The 19,194-nt window shown below is 41.0% G+C and overlaps 1 protein-coding gene across 5 annotated transcripts in view; it reads left to right on the forward strand.

Moving 5' to 3' along the window:
- The window catches only part of PIKFYVE (phosphoinositide kinase, FYVE-type zinc finger containing), a 99,338-nt gene that overhangs the window by 34,864 nt on the left and 45,280 nt on the right, over positions 1–19,194 (forward strand). For all 5 annotated transcript variants that reach the window (XM_074968028.1, XM_074968030.1, XM_074968031.1 and 2 more), the window contains 5 exons: positions 6,986–7,048; positions 9,411–9,540; positions 11,153–11,333; positions 13,100–13,174; positions 14,038–14,145. In XM_074968028.1, the coding sequence (XP_074824129.1) occupies positions 6,986–7,048; positions 9,411–9,540; positions 11,153–11,333; positions 13,100–13,174; positions 14,038–14,145 (557 nt within the window). The remainder of the gene's footprint in view (positions 1–6,985; positions 7,049–9,410; positions 9,541–11,152; positions 11,334–13,099; positions 13,175–14,037; positions 14,146–19,194) is intronic.

Raw genomic sequence — 19,194 nt, forward strand, 5'->3', positions numbered from 1 at the left:
GTCAGGAATAAACCTAAAATGAAAGTGTGTTCCCACTACAGAGCTCTGAGATCTTGGAAATTGCTGATGCAGATGTTTCTAATCTTTTCTTTCCTTGTTCTCCTTCTTTTCAGAAGGGTGTGGGCTTCAATTCTCTGGAAGCTGTATGTTTATGTTCCTGTCACATTGATGAATATCATATTTGTCATTATCTACCCGTTATAAACTGATAGGAAAATGTGATCCTAGGTGGCCTGTGGGATTTTTGTATGTATTTATTTATTTATTTTTGCATAGGCCTAAATTTTTGTGTTAACTCCTAGACTTTAAGGTCAGAAGGGACCTTCATGTCATCTAGTCTGACCTCTTGCACATTGTAGGTCACAGAACCTCACAGACCCTCTCCTATAATAGCCAGAGGTTATGGGCCTGAATTACTGAAGTCCTCAAATCATGGTTTAAAGACATTAAGTTAGAGAATCCACATTTACACTAATTTAAACCTGCAAGGGACCCATGCCCCATGCTGCAGAGGAAGACAAAAAAAAAAAAATGTCAGGGTCTCTGCCAATCTGAGAGAACTTTATTATGGAAGTAGATTCTGCTGTGTTGTAGCCTCAGCATGTTACTCTTCAATAGAGTTGTGAAGTTTGACCAAAGAATATAAGCCAGGCATGTTGTTCTTGGGCTCCCCCCCACATTCAGGATTACAGAATTATTAAAAAGAAAAGGAGTACTTGTGGCACCTTAGAGGCTATGCTCAAATAAATTTGTTGTGGCACCTTAATTTGAGCATGGTCTCTAAGGTGCCACAAGTCCTCCTTTTCTTTTTGCAAATACAGACTAACACGGCGGCTACTCTGAAACCTAGAATTATTAAAGACATCACTTGCCAAATTCAGCTGTTTATCTGCTTTCCAAGGACAGAAATAAGTGGGTTGATAGAAATCTGCAATGGGTTGTGGGCAGAGTTAGCATTACCGCTGGAATGAAATCTGTAGAGGGAATCTAAACTGGGAGGAGCTGGGACACTTGCGGAATTAGAAAAGGTGAAAACAACAAAATGAGACTCAAAGTGGAAGTTAATATACCTGGTGAGAGAGGGGGAATAATTCAAAAGATCCTTTTATTAAGAGGGAGAAACCTGGAATTCAGTAAATCTGAACTAAACTTGCCATTGTAAGTCTATATGGCTATGCAAGTCTGTATGGCTATGATTGAGTCTCATTTATACCTGAGAGTCCCCTCCCAAGTGCAAGGAAGTGCGCTGCAGTTTGTCTTAAAGGATGGTAAGCCTGGTTACAGGCACTACAAAAGAAATCAGTGTAGTTTTGGGCTGTTAAGGCAAGCATTACAAGATGAAGGGGAATTTAATGGAGCTCCTCTGTGTCTGGAACTCGTGTAACCAAATCTGGAATTTTCCATTAATTTCTGGCATAACTAAATTTATATCCAGGCAATTTTATAGCAATGTAAAAGTGAGAGTAATTTCACTAAGATGATGGAATTGTCATGAGGTTGATCAGAATCCGGGTCTCTGTGTACAGCATTGTTTAACTAGGGGTAGATACTCTACAACATTCGAAGCCAGTAATTGTGTGACTCTACATACTTATAGTTCCTGTCCTGTAGTGTGAGAACCTCTAGGGGAGGCTGTGGGATAAAGTGGAAAGGGAAACGCTTAGATGTTTTAGACAAGAAACCCTTCCTGACATTCTAGGTGAGACTGTGAAAATCTCAAAAGGGACTGGAGAACGGAGTGTTGGCCCTATTGTTCCAGGCTTCTAAAACTAGGCTGGTCAAGACATGGGGAAACGGTACTGTATTTTCAGGGAAATTAAATGGATGATCTCCTAAAACATGAATGATGGCAAAAGGAAATTGCTAAAACAGCAGAGGTCAGATGCGTGTACTATCACTTGTAAGTAAATCTTGCTTGGTGGCTGTTCTGCCAAAATAATCTTCCTAAGAAATTAATGAACTAATTTAGATTAATTTTCCAAAGTATCCCCACATAGATGAACCTTTAGCAGCTAATTGATGCTGGATGCAGTCTATTGTGACATTGCCCTATGAAAATGATGGGAATTAGTCTCTGGCTTTGTTTTAGTCAGGATCTTCTGTTATCTTACATGGTAGTGAGTTTATTCCTTACCGTGAAAGAACTTGCAGAACTGGTGGTGACACACCCTCCTACAGCAGGAAGTAATTTGATGGTTTTGTCACACAATCTATAAGTCACGGTCATGGGGAAAGGGGAGGTAAAGTAGGGACAAAGCATCTGTTCTAAGAAGTATGTAATCAATTCTGCAGTATAAAGTTACTTATGACTGGTGGAAATTGCAGGGTACATACAGGGGACAGCTGTAGAGCAATAGTCTATAATGTACTAGAAACTTTTTGGTATTCTAATGCTGCTTTTTGATTGTTGCTGAGCCCGGTATAGGGACTTGTCTATGTAAGGACATAAAAGACTCAATAATATCAGACACTTCCAGGAAACTAAATTCCAGTACGATAACCTTGGAGTCAAATTTCATTCACTTCTTGGGTGTGCAGCCCAAATGCTGCCGCAGGTTGTTAATTTATAAGCCAGAAAGTGAAACTGATTAAAAAAAAAAAAAGAACTTGATCATCATATTCTCTTCTTGTGTTTCATTCAGTGAAAACCCGCTCAGTGGTTAAAAGTGAACTAGTGTTAAAACAGCTAAACTTTTTTCATTGTTTAAACTGGTTTTTTTTGAGACTTCACCTTGTAGATGCTATGTCAATTTTTGACAATTCTATCTTCAGAGTCTCTTCAATACAGAGCAGTTTTCACCTTTGTGTAGTTAGACATAAAGGGGATAAAATTGCAGTGGAACAGGGGAAAGGAGGGTTGGCAGTCCATAATAAGGTGTCTTGTGGCTTTTTTTCTGTTTTTAACCAAAGCTTTCGTAGAACTATTCACCCAGTCTAATGTCCCAAGCTGTCTTCGTCCACGTATGGTGAGTGAGGGCAAGCCCAGGCTTGCCTATTTGGGGGCATGTCACCACCAAGGGAAAATGGCATGCATATATTTTGCTAATGCAGGATGATTTTAAGACATTTTAAATTGCTATTAGTGATCTATAGTGATTACCGTAGCAATGAAGAAAAGCTTTGTCTCTCCTCCTGATCTCACTTCATCCTTCCTAATGGTCATGGCTATTGTGATTGGTTTTAACTCTTTCCATCCCTTTTCGACAGTGCGAATTATTGAAGTTGTTGAATAGTTTCCTGTATATCCTATTTCTAACCATGAAGCCCTATTTAAAAGCTATATAGAATCTATGGAATAAATTGCATTGTTTTATAGCCTGCATCTGTGAACAGACTAATTTTGTCTATTTCAAACTTCCAAGGTACTTTTAGATCTCAGCTCTGGTCTATAAATAAGCTTGGTAGAATCTGATTTTTATTTTTTATAACTTTGACAGATGCTTATTTTTAATTTTTTTCAGGTGTGGGACATTCAGACAATTATTTAATGACAGACCTTGAGATTCAGGAAGTTAAAGCTTTATAAACTATTAAAACACAAATTGTCAAAATATACAATGTAAATATCTTTAAAGAGAATCATACTTGCTTTTACTATTCGTTTGCTAGTCCATTTGTAACTAGCCTGATTCAAAAGTTTAGATCACTACATTTTGAGTCTTAAGTTCTCGAGTGGCATTTTGATTACTTCGCTATCTGTAAATTTTAATGATTGTAATGGAAAATTTTTTGTGTGTGGTGAAATTGACATTTACCGATACTTATCAATAAAAATCTAATCCTTCAAGCTATGATTTAGCACACATGCTCCTTGCTCCCCTAAACAAAACACATCATGGGTATAAGCAGGGATACAAAACAGTTACTGCTGCGGTACTGACTAATGCTAGGCTGTGACCTCAGGGCAGAATATTTTGAAGTAAAATATCTCATGAACTGCCGTGGCTGGAAACTCCACCTATTAGCTTCCATGGGGGAGAGCTGGAACTCTTGAGTCCCACCTTCAGTGATACACAGCACTCTCTTCCAGCCCTGCTCTTGAATGTCAGGCCTCACAAAGTGACACACATGGACTTATTTAAAAAAAATAATTTTGGTTAACTTTCTAGAGACAGCCTCTCAAACAAAACAGTATACTTGGCTCTGACTTTATTGTCACCGGGAGGCCTCTGTATGGGTGCTAAAGCTATCTAGCTTGTTAGACAAGGATACAAAAATTAAAACAACTTCCTGAAACGGGGCTTAAACAAAATATACCATATTATGCGGGGGACGGGGGTAGCATGTGACAAAACATTTATTGCTGCATGTTGGGTTCATCTGTAGTAACAAACTTGTGGCTTTGCCACTTACGAATAATGTGGTCATCCCAAACGCATGGCAATAAAATCTTGATACATTTTGATTTACAACATATGTATTTCAGATATTCCTAATAAGTAACCCTCACTTAGGGCTAGATTGTCATAGCCCCTACAATGCATAGTGGAGTAAGATTCTCACATTGAGGCTTCAGCTGTGGGGGCGGGGGAAACTACTGCAAGGGAAGGAGTCCTGGTTCTGCCCTCTACTTGCTCTCCAGGGTATATAGGGTAAGTGAGCTGCTCTGTGAAAAGAGGTTAAATAACTTACTTCTTACTCTAGTGTAAGTGGTGTTTGGGGAGGAATTATGTCACAGATTAGTCTCTAGTATGCTTCTGGTGTAGGGTAGCTGTATGCTATCCCCTAAATGGGGCAGACTGCAAAGTAGTCAGCTAGCCTTTAGAATAACTAGTTGTGCACAGCTTATTAAAGAGACTCTCCTTTCAGCCTCTACTTGGACAAAATATTAGCGTATTAGTAACTAAGTTGAAGGGGATGCTGCCATCTTGGACTCTTCATCCATTATGTATGAAGCTTCAGTTTAGAGCACCTACTGGACAACATATCCAAACTTGGATTGGGATTCGTCCCTGCTGATTTATTTATTTTAATTTTTTTAAGGGACCATGCTTGCATATGCCCACTCCTCTTTCCTGCTCCTTCTTCTCTATGCTGCCTAGTTTCACTGTCGCTGGAAAGAGTCCTCTTCCCAGACATGAACTGAAAGCATGTGCTTGAATTTCCAGGACATGTAATTAACTGTTTGCAAAACAGAAAGGACTCCATGCGCAGAGCTGTCAAATGCATGAAATAAAATGAAGAGATTGTGTTTCTCTGTCTACAGTCTAGCGCCATGGTTTTCAAGCTTTTTTTTTTTTTTTTGTGGACCCCTAAAAAATTTCAAATGGAGGTGCGGACCCCTTTGGAAATCTTGGATGTAGTGCGGGACCACAGGTTGAAAACCACTGGTCTAGAGTAATAATCCTAACGGGGGGAGGAAGGTGGTATCTGCAACACTAGCAGATATGAAACTACCAGGCAGAAATGCAACTTATGTTGACTGTGTCCCTCTTTAATGTTTTACTTGTGTTGTAATTCATGAGGGCATAGTTCTGATATTTCTGCTACTTTATCAGTTGTCTTATTTAGTTCTGTATTTCTCTGCCTTGGAAGCGTGCACTCATCAGTCATCCCAGAGCAAAAGACTTCGTCTTGAAGTGTTAGGATTTTTTTGGTGGGGGAGGGCAGGGTGGTGGTCATGTTGGGGGTGCTTATGTGGGACTTTGGAGACTACTTTTTCCCTCTAAACAGCATTGTTGGTTTTTTGTTTTGGTTTTGTGAAAGCTGGATATAGTTACTAACTTGTCATGTTATGGTAATAATTGTTTTGATAGATATTTCCTGGAAAACTCTTTGGCAAACAAGTTGATAGATACCATATTCTGTAATTACTTATCTTATATTACATAACATGCACGCATATATTATACACTGGGGTGACCAAACTTACTGACCCTCAGAGCCGCATATGACAATCTTCAGATGTTTGAGAGCTGGTGCATACCTGCAGCCCTGCGGATACCCCCGCCCTGCTGCCAGAGGTGACGTGTGGGGGGAGGCACATGGGGTCACATGCCGTGCCCCTTCCACACCCCCCAACCCCCTCTGGATTTTTGCCAGGATTTGCTGGCCTCGCTTAGTCACATGCCGCCGGGCCCCCTCCCTGCACGGCAGCTGCTGGAGCTAGCGAGCTGTGGCTATGCAGGTGTTGCTGAGGGTAAGAGGGGAGTGTGCTGGGGGGGGGGGGGTTATGACTCGAGCTATTGGGGGTGTGGGGAGCTGAACCTTTAAACTGTGCTCCTCCACTCTCAGCAGGCACCAGTCATCTGTGGCAGAAGCCTCTAGCCCCACTACCCCGCCACAGGGCAGAAGCTGTGTGCACATTTTTGACTGACCCCTTTTCTTCTCTCCATTTTGACCATAATCCATTTTAAGTATAGCATAATTTTTCACCCCTCTAGCTCTTAAGGAGAGCACGTTGCATGTCTGCTTCTTTGATTGAGAAGAGTCCCGGAACCAGATGGCTATTTTTCACTCCTATGAGAGAGCTTGTTGTTCATAAAGGGTCTGTTAGTTGAATCTGAGAACCAAGTTAAGGTTATGCATGGGTGGGGGAACACCTTTGGTTTTAATGTGCCTTAAAAAATTAAAGGAGACCTGCTTCCTCATTGTGTTTGGGTACCTCCACAGTCTCTCTCAGGTGAAGACTTAAATAGGTTCCAGATGTAGATGTAGGGGGGAACTAGCCACATGGAACTTGGAAAGGCAGATGGTTTTTTCCCCCAATGCTTTATTTTGTATACTCTCCATGTTAGGCTGGTTGCTGAACAGTTTTAAGCAGTATTGTGCCGTCATTTTGGAGCCTTGACAGAACAAGTATGAGAGGATATTCTTGTCTTAACCACTCGTCAGATTGTTGCTACAGCAATGACTAAATGCTTTAAATGAGTAATATTTTCTCTTGTGGTGTGGGTGTGTACATAATATAATTATACTGGCATGCCAACATAACCTGTCATTTTTCTGTGTCTCCTCCCATCTCCATCTGCTCTATCCTTTCCAGAGTACTTGAATCCTGACAACGGAGGGCAACAAATGGTCTCAATAAGTGACGCTTTCATCAAGGGTAAGATGAATGGAAATGCTTTTTTCCAGTGAATGTGTAATGTAGATATGAAAGCTTCTATTGATATTAGAGCTGGGCTAAACATTGGCTTTTTAAAGTAATTCTAAAGGCACATAGCAAGAAACTTAGGTAACTTTCTCCACTTACTTGGTTCACTTTCAGATTGAACTCGGGCTTGTCAGATTCTTTGTTTTTTAAATGCCCTTGAAAAGAAGTTTCCTTCATTACACAGTAACTGGCTGTGTTTAGCTCTTCACCATCCGCAAACGTTCCTGCATATAAGAGATTAGTTCTTTTTTCTGGGCTCCATCAGGTGTTTAACTCTCCTACCCGCTTATTTCCTTGTACATTTGTGTGTGCACCTAACATCTCTGTGCCACCAATATCTCAAAACTAATCTCTGAGGTCACTGTAGCGCAACTTCTCTTAAATCATGTTGGCGCTCTTGTTGCTTCTGTTGAAAGGCAAGTCCTATTGGACACAGTTGTAAGTTTGAGACACTTTTAGATTAGGAAGCAGGCTACATATTTCTGGATGTGAAGGCATGCAATTTATTGACAAATATTCAGTGTCAGGTGCAAAGCATCTAAAAGTGAAAAATGCCTTTTTTTATTTTTTCACAAGCATTGTTCTTAGTCACATACTCATAGTGTGGGTGGTGGTGGTGGTGTTCCTATGCGGATTACTTAAAATATGATGATGATGGCCTGTAACCGTATTGAGTTGTCCAAAAGATAACCATTCCCCTTGCAGCCTAGACTGCAAAGATTTAAATTTTAGTGCAGAACTCTGCACTAGTGGCACAAATTAAATTTGAATCGTGTAGTCAGCATAATGGTGATAGTGAAGCTTCTAGTATTGCTCTTTGATACAGTTGTGCCGTGGGGTGAGAGGGCAATCAAATGTAATCATTAAAATTAACGGACAAGTTAAGATTTTTAGCATTTCATTTTGGGTGAAACTCATAAAATATGAAAATTTAAAGGGTTACTTACTTACTTACAACCTGAAGAAATAAATTACTTACAACCTGAAGAAATAAAAACTATTTCGACATAATAGGACAGATTTTAAAAAACAAAACTAAACTACTCCTAAGAATTATTACTACTTTGGAACTGTACTGTTTGAAGGGGAAAAATAAGAATCCACACAAAGGGAAAGGCAAAAGCAAAACAGACTGACCAGGCATCAAGCTCAAGCCAAATTGTCAGCTGTTCCCTTCATGTATTTTAAGGACATCTTTAAAAACCATGGCTCTTAACAAGCTATTTTGGTGTATATATATTATATTATTTTTGGTCTTATAAAAGGTAACCAACCTAGTAGATTGTGCCTCATATGGCCAATATTTTTATTACATACAGATCTGACTCTGGCCCTGACTGTCCTCTGTTACTCCAGTTCAGTGGAGTCTTACTTCTATAAAACTGGAATAACCCTGGTGAATCTGGCCCTCTGACTAGACTGCTAGCAAAACTGCGAGACTTGAGTAGTGTTAGTTCAGAGACTAAACAGAACTTAGTGTGATTTCTGTTGACAAAGATTGGACTGCTCTAAGAGTTCACTCAGTTATATTGGAAAAGCAAGATATAATATTATGAGCAAAAATCCTATTCAGTAGGATTTTATCTCAAGTGATTGGCCCTAGCTTTAGTGGGCTAAATCGCCACTGTCTTAAAGTCTTGTGCTCATAATGTGCAATTGCCTACTTAATTTCTAAGAGTCTGCATTAGTCAGGAGATGCATTTCCATTGGGCTTGATTGTGGATAATGTTTGTTTTATGTTCTAATATAAATTTAAAATAAGTTGAATATGCTCTTATGTACATGACCTTTTTGCTAACTCCACTACTTGAGTGGAATAACTAGATGTTTTTTTAGTGCTACTTTTGGATATAAGGCTTCCAAAACAATAGCTTTTTGCCAGTGAAATCATACAAGATTAGACTGTTCTAATTTTAAAAGGTCTTAAGTATATGGGGATTCAGTTACTACCTATTTTAAGCAATACGAGGGTATAGGTAGCCATACATAGTTAATTTGCTGCCTTAAAATTGAACTGCTCATGAGCAGGCTCGAGAGAAGAAAAGCAAATTATCTGGCATGAGGCTGTGTAGCCTGAAGTGTGGAATAGCATGCTTACTCTGCTATAGTTGATGACACTGTGAATACCTAAATTACTGTCAGTGACTACCACTGTTTTGTTTCCAGCATCACTTTAACATTTCAAGAGCCTCTCACATCGAAGGCCTGAACTAGTCTTGTTGAAGTCTCTTCTTTCAGCTTTTTAAAAGGAGAAAGTGTAAGCATTCAGCTCTTGACTTCGTATAAACAAGCTTTTCTTGCTGTCCTTTTTTAGAGTCGCTGTTCAATCGGAGGGTGGAGGAGAAATCCAAAGAGCTGTTTTTCACACCTTTAGGCTGGCACCACAGCAATCTGGATCTGCTGAGGGAAGAGAATGGGGAGAAACAGGCTATGGAGAGGCTTCTGTAAGTTGAGCATAAAAGGGAATTGATGTGGATGTCTAGGATAAAATTTTCAAAAGCTTTGTCCCTTTCACGTTTGATGGGACTTAGACTCCTTAAACATTTTTTTGAAAATGTTACCTCTAATTCAAATCCTTTCTGTAATAAGATCAATATGCTAGAGAAGCAAGAAAGGAATCCATGATTGGTAAAAATTCTCCCCTTCCAAAAAAAAGTTGTTCTGGGACTTTCTCTTTCGCAGTTTCCCCAATTTCTTCTCACCCTCCCCTTCTTTGTCCTGTTGTCCCCTGTCTTGGCTCTCTTAAATCATCAATAGCCTGAGACAGAGTAAGTGTGTTATTGGTTGAAATGCCACATAAATATCTGGCGCTGTAGAAGTGTCCTTTAACAGCTTAGTGAGGGCTGGTCAACTTGCAGCGTTAGCGTAGATCTAAGTTACGTAACTGAAGTCAGTGTAACTTAGGTCAACTTAGCATGATGCAGACACTGCCGTGTGTTGACGGGAGACGCTCTCCCATCAACATAGCTTCCGCCTCTTGGGCAGGTGGAGTACAGACATCGAAAGGAGAGTGCTCTCCCACTGGCTTAGTGTATCTTCACCAGACCCGCTAAATCAACACGGCTGCATCAATCGCAGCAGTGCTGAATTAGCTGGTAGTGCAGACATGTTTTGAGATTTCATTTTCATACATGCAGCCTACATGTCTGCCGTTGTCATTATTTTACTGTCTGGGATGTGTGATAACGGACGCCTTCTTCTGAGAGTTTGGCAATTGGCTGTAGCCATGATTTGGTGATTCCACAGGTTTGAAACAATTGTTTGCGCTCGTGTGTCTGAGTTAATGTCATTAAACGTTACAAACATGCCAGTCATTTTCATGTCTGCTAACAATGTTGTGTCCATTGCAAAAGTCAAAGGAAAAAGTGTCACAGTTGCTGTTAAAATTACAGATGGTTAACCGTCCATATCTGAACTCTTAGGTCCTTGCATGTAAAGCAAAATTCCTCCGAATATGACCTACACATGACACTGTTAATATATGCTGCATGGCATGATACTCTGGGCCTACTCCACCAAAAATATTTGGCATGCCTTAAATAGCATGATGTAAGCACATAAAAATAACCTTGAAATGGAGCTGCCTGTCTGAACTTTATTGATAGTATGCAAAATTGCCACACAGCATCCAAGAGATGTTGCTTATTGACCACCCATGTACAGTGTGTTGTGAAACTGAGTTGCAGCAAAGAGCATTTTGCTGCTCGAGCAATACAATTAATAACTCGCTGTCAAACAAAAGCTGAACTTTCTCTCTTCAAGGGGGACTTGATCTAGATACTTAGTGCACTTCTTTGATTTATCTGTATTTAAGAAATTCTGTCCCAGTAGGGAAAAATCAAGATATTTTTTGTTTCTCTGTGCTACCTGTTGCCTCTTACTATAGAGCAGAAAAAATAAACAAGATGGTGACCTGGAACACTCCTGACTGATGTTTCCTCAAATTGCTGATTGCATTTTAAACACTATGAAGTAAAAAACCTCTAGGTCACTCTGCTTCAGATGGAGCAATGTGTGTTCCCCTCCTCTCCCTTAATCACTCTGATTCCTCTGCAGCTCAGCTAATCATAACCATATGATGGCACTGCTTCAGCAGCTACTCAACAATGAGTCATTGTCCTTATCCTGGAGGGATATCATTGTGCCTGTGGTCTGCCAGGTAGTTCAGACTGTCCGACCTGATATCAAGAACAGAGACGATGATATGGATATCCGCCAGTTTGTCCACATAAAAAAAGTGAGTTCTGGGAGTGGGAGAATGATGACAGGAAATTTGTGTGAAATAAAGATGATGTGGCTCTTGACGGGGCAGGTGTCTGGATTGAAAACTACAAATCCAGTAGCATGAGTAACAGATGTCTTATGCAAAAAGAAAAGGAGTACTCGTGGTACCTTAGAGACTAACGAGTTTATTTGAGCATAAGCTTTCGTGAGCTACAGCTCACTTCATCGGATGCATCCAATAAAGCTTATGCTAAATAAATTGGTTAGTCTCTAAGGTACCAGGAGTACTCCTTTTCTTTTTGCGAATACCGACTAACACGGCTGCTCCTCTGAAAGATGTCTCATGTTTCAGGGAAGACAGTTGCTATTTTGGGGAAGGATATGTACGTGACTCTTGCCTCCTGTGCTGCAAAGCACTTAGAGGCACTTGAGTCAATCTCTTCCTTTCAGGCTGCAGAGGATGGCGTGGGATGAAGTAAGAGTAACAGCTCACTGTCTTCCTGCCTTTTGGCTTTTTTTAAACCTTGCATGTCTAACGAGAGATGTTTGGTACTTGGCAGCCTGCTGTGTAGTGTACTGGAGGCCAGCTCTTTCCTGAAACTGCCTATTACACAAGAGTTAACCCTTCCACACAAAGCCCAGCAACTGGCCTCCATGAGGTAGCTTAATCCTCTTGGAGTTACGCAAGATGCACTGATGACTATAGCAGTTGTAACAAATGTAGGGCTGTGATCACGGATCAGAAAGGCCATCAGGAGACTGGGACCTGACCATGAAGCTGCTGTGAATAAAGATACCAGGCACAAGCCTGTTCCTCCTTACAGAAATTACTCTCATTAGGCCATCCTCTGTTTCAGGCAGCCACGTAAGATTACAGGTGAGTCTTCTACTCCTTTTTGCAGACAGCCCCATGATATCTATTCCCAACCATATTTGTTGCTACCTCCTCTCCTAGCACTCAGGTTGAGTTTCAGTAGACGAGCAGCTCTTCAGAACCGAATGCTGTGCTGTAGATGACCTAGAAAGGGATTTCTACAATAATGTGATCTCTGAAATATGCCTCTAGGCAACCTAAATTTAATTCAGAGAGCCTGTCTGGCATCCATTGTTATGCCTACCTTTCACTGTGGTTTTTGGGACTCTGACCACTTGGCAGACTTCTTCGAAATGCTCTAAGATACGTAGAGCTGCCATTTCCAGGCTCTACTTTTGTTATCTCCACTGAAAGTATGCTATTAAAGAGGTCTTGACCTGGAATAGTGGGAGCTGTATTACAGTGGAACCTCAGAGTTATGAACACCTCGGTAACAGAGGTTGTTCATATCTCTGAACAAAATGTTGTGGTGGTGGTTTTAAAAGTTTACAGCTGAACATTGACTTAATACAGCTTTGAAACTTTACTATGCAGAAGAAAATTCTACTTTCCCTTTAGTTTTATAGTAGTTTATGTTTAACACAGTACTGTACTGTATTTGCGTTTTGTTTTTGGGTTTTTTGGGTCTCTGCTGCTGCCTGATTGCATACTTCTGGGTCCAAATGAGGCGTCTGGTTGACGGGTCAGTTCGTAATGCTGGCATTCTTAACTCCGAGGTTCTACTATATCTGTAACAGCACAAAAAATAGAAATGAGCAAATTGAGGTTTTAGAAAAACCTATGCGTGGTGTACAATACAATTTTTTTCACTAAATTAATTGAACAGCATACTACGTAAATTACTTAAAGAGAGATTAAGTGAATATGTTAAACCAGAAAGCCTTTAATTCTTGCTATCTTGTTAGATCCCAGGTGGAAAGAAATTTGACTCCGTGGTGGTGAATGGCTTTGTTTGCACCAAGAACGTTGCACACAAAAAGGTAATGAAGGTGTCATAAATAAAATAGCCCGCATTCTTTTTAGCATTGCACTGGGTATTGTATTTAAAAAGAGAAACTTCTCCTCCTTGGTGGTGCACACTGATAGTAAACATACTACAAAATCATCTTTGATCTACAAAACCTTTCTCCTAAGGGGTTTGTGGAGTGGGCTTTGCTCAAGGCTGTTGAACAGTAGATTTGCGGATTTTTTTTTTTGTGTGTGCGCATGTATATTGCATTTCCATTCAAAGGAGTTGCTTTGTAGTCCAGGGAATCTGAGTTTTGAGAGCATGAACTAAACTTTCCTCAAAGCTGTAGAATATAACGTTTTCTAGAAACGTTTAAGCTCTGTAAGATTTACTGGGAAAAGATCCTTTTATGGGTGCACTTTTTTTTTATGGCATGTAGTAAATGAGTCTGTAAAATAAAGCCAGTGATCAGGGTGGAGAGAATCTGATTGACCTAGTATGCTCTGGTGGCTTCGGAAGTCTTGGATCATTAAAATTCCATCTGTTGTGCAAGAAAGGGGTTTGTACTAGGAACTCGTTTGTTGACATTCTCTTTACAGAGCAATATAATTGTCCTGCAGGACAGATGAAACTGTATCTTGCTTTCTCTGATATGAGATTGGCACAGCATAAAGTTGATTTGATTGGAGCCATTACCCAATCGGCATGGTTTAGTGGTAAATCTTTGCAAAGATCATCTGAATGATATGCTGCAGAACTTCATCTTTGCAACTATGTCACCTTTGGGTAACTGTATGAGGGAGCTTCATAAAAACTTCCTCATGGAGGGCGTCTTGGGTCTACTCTCACCTAGATGACTGTTCCCTTTGTTTTAACTACCCTGCCTTTCTCTAGATGAACACCTATATAAAAAATCCCAAAATTCTTCTGCTGAAGTGTTCCATCGAGTACCTCTACCGAGAAGAAACAAAATTCACCTGCATAGACCCCATTGTTCTTCAGGTTAGAATATCTTCTATTTTTAGTTTACATTTTCTATATTGTCTTTTTATGATCTAATGACTTAGCCATATATGTAGAGCATCACTTGTTTAGCTTCAGTTCCAGCCACCAGGGGGCTTGGGTGGAGTGGAAGGAAGAGAATTTGTGATGGATAACTCACAGCTGCTTTGGGCTTGGGACTTCAGGAAAAAGATGTATACTGGCCTCAGCAGAAACGTGCGAGTCCCGTTCACGCTGGGGGAGTTGCATGGATCGAGAGGAATTCATGGCCGTTTTCAATAACATGAGTATTTAAGAAGTGTGTTTGTATAGAGTGTGCCTAAGAATCGGGGATCTTGCTGTTCAAAATGGCAGAGCAGCTGACTGAGACTCAGGAATGGATGAATACTGGGTCCAGGTGTACTTCTGTATTTGTGTTAGTCTGTTGGGAACTGACAATGCTTGGTCTAATAATGGAGAAAATTACAAATATTGCTTTAGCGCTGTGTGCTGTTCTCACCACTGATGGGAGGCTTCAGGGGGTTTAATGCCTAAATTGGTAGAGCTGCTTTTTGTCCAGACACAAAGTATAGATATCTCTCTGAAGGGAGCAGTCTGAATAAGAGTGTTTATTTACAGTGACCCTTTGAAAGCCCTTACATTGAGTGCTTCATTGATTGACAGTCTGTTGGTTCAGTTATGAGACCTTGAAAGGCTTGGTGCTTAGCACAGGCACATAGAAATTAAAACATTAGCACTAGAATTCAACATTGTTTGATATAGCTTTTTCAGCAACAAAGGATAGGATTCATCCCTTGTGTTAACAGTAAATTAGAGCTTGTAACTTCTTCTTCGGAATATTGTTCACTGTCACCTTTTCAAAGCTGTCCTTGAAATAAGGCTGGCTATATCCCTTTGTCCCCTTTAACTATGGGGGGAAGAAGGGGGAACTGCTATGGGAGAACTGAAACAATGTTTCATGGAGACTAGGTCAATAATTACTGCTAGTAAACAACTTTCTAATCCTTGCTGCAATAATGGGAACAGTGGTGGTGAGAGGAGTTGGCAGAAAATCTAGGTGGATCTGAGTAAACTCAAGCCAGAGGGTAACTGGGACTAGCGTGGTCCGAAGCACTCCTTCTGGCAGGTGGAAGTTGCAACAAATAGCACAAACTGTCCTGCAGTGGAGGATTCTTCCACAAATTGCATATATCACAGTCAAAAGATCAATTAACTTCAATACTGGATCTTATGCAACTTGCCACAAAGTTGTTCACACACTGTGTGAGGGGCAGTAACAATCTATCCATCTTGCTGAACCCCAAAGTCTGAAATTGTTGAGGATGCCAGAAAAATGCTGATGGATGCTGGGAGTTAGTTAATGCTGTGACGTGGTGGTTTTGAAACTTCTCTCTGCTAATTAAAGATAAATCCGTACATCTGGTGTGGCTTCAATCTTGATCACGTATGCTTAGAATTATCCCAACTTTTTCTGTTGATATTAAAATCCACACCGAAACTCGGCATGATATGGATTTGAGGCAGTGTTGCTTGAGATTCTTCATACTTGCAAATATCCATCCAGTAACTTCCTGGCCAGCTGGACGGAGCATCCAGAACAATTTCTTAATACTGGAATTTGTGTAACTTATAGTAACTCAAAGGCCTAATTGGAATAGGATCCATACCCTAATATCGCTTTGAAACACAAGACGCTGGAGATACTCTTGTACTGCCTTTTGGTCACAGATGGTAACTTGAAATGAAGTGCATAAACTGATGATCTGCAGATAAATATTTATCACCTACCAAATCCTCTTATTTGTCTGTCAGCAGACTTCTTCCAGAAAATCTCAATGAAAGTATTGAGTTATGAAATCTTTCTACACATGCATAATTCTGCTTATCCTGATATATGGAAGCTGGAGGTTTAAATTTTCTTTAAACAAAATCATCTTATGTTGCTAACCCATTAAAATGATCCTTAACTAAACTCGCCTTCCATTTGACTCTGATTAGAGAAGATAGCCTGTTATACAGTTGAAATTTCTGAATACTATCTTTTTAATATGTCATGTAGGCTCATCATAAATCGAGCGAATAAGTGCCATTTTAAAGGATGGGCATATTTGGTAAATCCAGTTTAGAACCAAGTGCACACTAAACAGGGTTACTGACATACTATTATATTGTCAAAACCCTTGTGTTTTGGGCGGATGCTAATTGCCCACGTGGGCCTCGATATCTCAGCCATGTACCCATGCTCAGTGTGCAAGCTTGGGCCCTCATCATTCAGAAATCCCCATGCTCATCAGGTTAAATAGATTTTAACAACAAACAGACTGAAGAAGTGGATGTTGTGGTAACCTTTTTCTTGGGGTAGAAGAGGTTGTGGTTTTTTGTCCCTCCCCAATGCTTTGGAGCAAGAGCTTGAAATTTTGCAGAGTGTTGCCCTGGTGTCGGGACTTGACTTGCCAACTCTGCGAAAATCTGGCCAAGTTGTAAGTAGATCTGTGCAGGAGCTGGATTTTTCATCTGGGAGTGGAGTTTTGCAATTTCAAAATTTCTTTTGTTGAAGAATGGACCAGAAACGGCTTCAAAATTTCACATGACCCAAAACTCCAAATAAGTTGACACTTTTTGTTCCAGTTTCAACTCTAAATATAAAATTTAAAAAATTGAAATGGAAAATCAAAATGTCATATTCCTAAAAGCTCAAAATTGAATGTTTCAGCCTTATCTAAATGCTTTCTTTCTGCTTTTGTCTAAGGTTATGCGTTTTCATCTAATGTTTTTGCTGTGGACAAATTGGCATTTTCCACCAGGTGTTTTGTTGGAAAATTCATAGCTAGAGCGGCTTGGGAACCTTTGGAAAAATTGCTCTGAGACTTGTTAGACTTTAGCTGCTAAACTCCCTGAAGATTCTGTTTTGAGCCAGGCATGCTTGAGCCGAAGTCAGAGCAGGACTTTCTCTTCAGCTGCAAGCTACCTTGGACCATGTCAGGTCCGGGCACCTGAATTGAGAGCAGGGTAACAGTCTCTCCTGTGCTCTGTAGAACACCCCCTCCCCCCCCACTGTCCCCTTTTCCCTCTTTCCTCCCCCACACACATACAAGCAGCTTGGTGGAAGCTATCTGACTCATACAGTGTGGACAAGAGCCAGACCTGTAGGGTGACAGGGGAGTAGATTGGGATAAGGGTGAGGGGAGATTGGGACTCCCTGGTCACGTATTGAGAATAGTTGAGAAGCCCAGGGAGGGAAAAGGAAAACTGGGACTGGCTGGACTCGGGGGAAGAGGAGTCTGGAGTGGAGACTAGGACTTGCTGCATAAGAAGATTGGTATTTGGAGGTGTAGACAGTACTGGGATGAGGAACCAGGGCTGGGGAAGAGTTAGGGACAGGCTGGCAGAGCCAGGAGTGGGACAGAAGGGTCTGTGCTCGCTAGGGAACACTGCCCTCCAAAGTCTGGGACCCAAGATTCTAGTCTCTCCATTTGTCTTTCAGTAAGTATCTGTCAAACTTACTGGCAAAGTGTCCATCCCACTTGTAGTGCTGGTCCATATAGAGGATGACAGCCTATTACAGGAACTCCTCACTTAAAGTCTTCCCGGTTAACATTGTTTCGTTGCTGATCAATTGGGGAACATGCTCGTTTAAAGTTGTGCAATGCTCCCTTCTAAGTCGTTTGGCAGCCTCCTGCTTTGTCCACTGCTTGCAGGAAGAGCAGCCTGTTGCAGCTACCTGGTGAGGGCTTGTAACCAGGGTGGACTGGCAGCCCCCCTATCAGCTGCCTGCTCCCCTAAGTTCCCTGTGCAGCAGCTGCCCAGCAGGCTATCAATTGCTGGCGGTTCAGCTGTCCCTCTCCCCGCTGCCATGTGCTGCTCCTGCCCTCTGCCTCTGCTTGTTGTGCATGGGGAAGAAGGGGAAAGAGGGAGGCTAATGTCAGGGTGTCCCCCTCCCCCCTGCTTCTGCACCCTGCTTACCCCTTCTCCATATAGAGCATGGTGGGGACACAGATGGAGAGAGACAGAGAGAGCTTGCTGGCAGCAGCTGCTGTCTCAATGTCTTGATCCACTTAAAAAGACAATGTAATTAAGATTGGGTCAGCTTACTTAAAGGGGCAGTGTTTGTCTCTGTCTGCTATGCTGTCTCCCCTCCCTCTCCATTTGTGCTGCATTGTTGAGTGAGAGGCTACATTAACAACAGTGTGTTAACCCTTGAGGACTCAGCCGAGTGCTAGTTCATCATTTAGCAGCAAGGCATTCCCTGGGAAATACCCCACCTTCTGACTACACCACCTCAACCAAGCTTCACAATCATCATTGCTGTGAACAGTATTACATTGTTTGTTTAAAACATTTGTGTGTGTGTGTGTGTATAGATATAGTGTGTTTTTTTTTTTTTTTTTTGGTCTGGTGAAAAAAATTTCCCTGGAACCTAACTCCCGTCCCCCCCAATTTACATTAATTCTTATGGAGAAATTGGATTCACTTAACATCATTTCGCTTGAAGTTGCATTTTTCAGGAACAGAACTACAACATTAAGTGAGGAGTTACTGTACTGTTATCAGTCACTTTGTTAGCTTAAGTGACAGAGGTTTGTGGGGTAGATCTAAAGTTTCCAATGTTGCTGGCCCATATGGGTGTCAGTATGATGCCACATCATGGAATTCGTTTTTGCAGTTTGCTTTTTTTTAAAAACACCCAGGAAACCGCACATACAACTACATTAAAAGAACGCTAAGTTACGCCCTCAAAAGTTAGGAAATGCCAGAATTAAGGTTGCCTGTGCAACGTTACTTTGGTTTCGTTGTGTGTGTATATTCTGATCTTTAATTGCATGATCACATATTTTATTTTTTCTGCCAGTCCGCTGCCTCATTCAATGTACAGAGTGGATGGTGCTAACTTAAGCTGCTATTCAATATCTTATGTTCTAATTGTTGTTCAATCTGTGGTCCTAGGCCTTATTTACTGTATATTGTTCAAACCCTGCTCTGAAGACAGAATTATTTCCTCATGGCCTTTTTTGTGACATTCATCACACTAGTGTATCGGTGCTTCACAAA

This window comes from Natator depressus, chromosome 11, assembly GCF_965152275.1.
Source record: "Natator depressus isolate rNatDep1 chromosome 11, rNatDep2.hap1, whole genome shotgun sequence".
Classification (NCBI taxonomy): Eukaryota; Metazoa; Chordata; order Testudines; family Cheloniidae; genus Natator; species Natator depressus.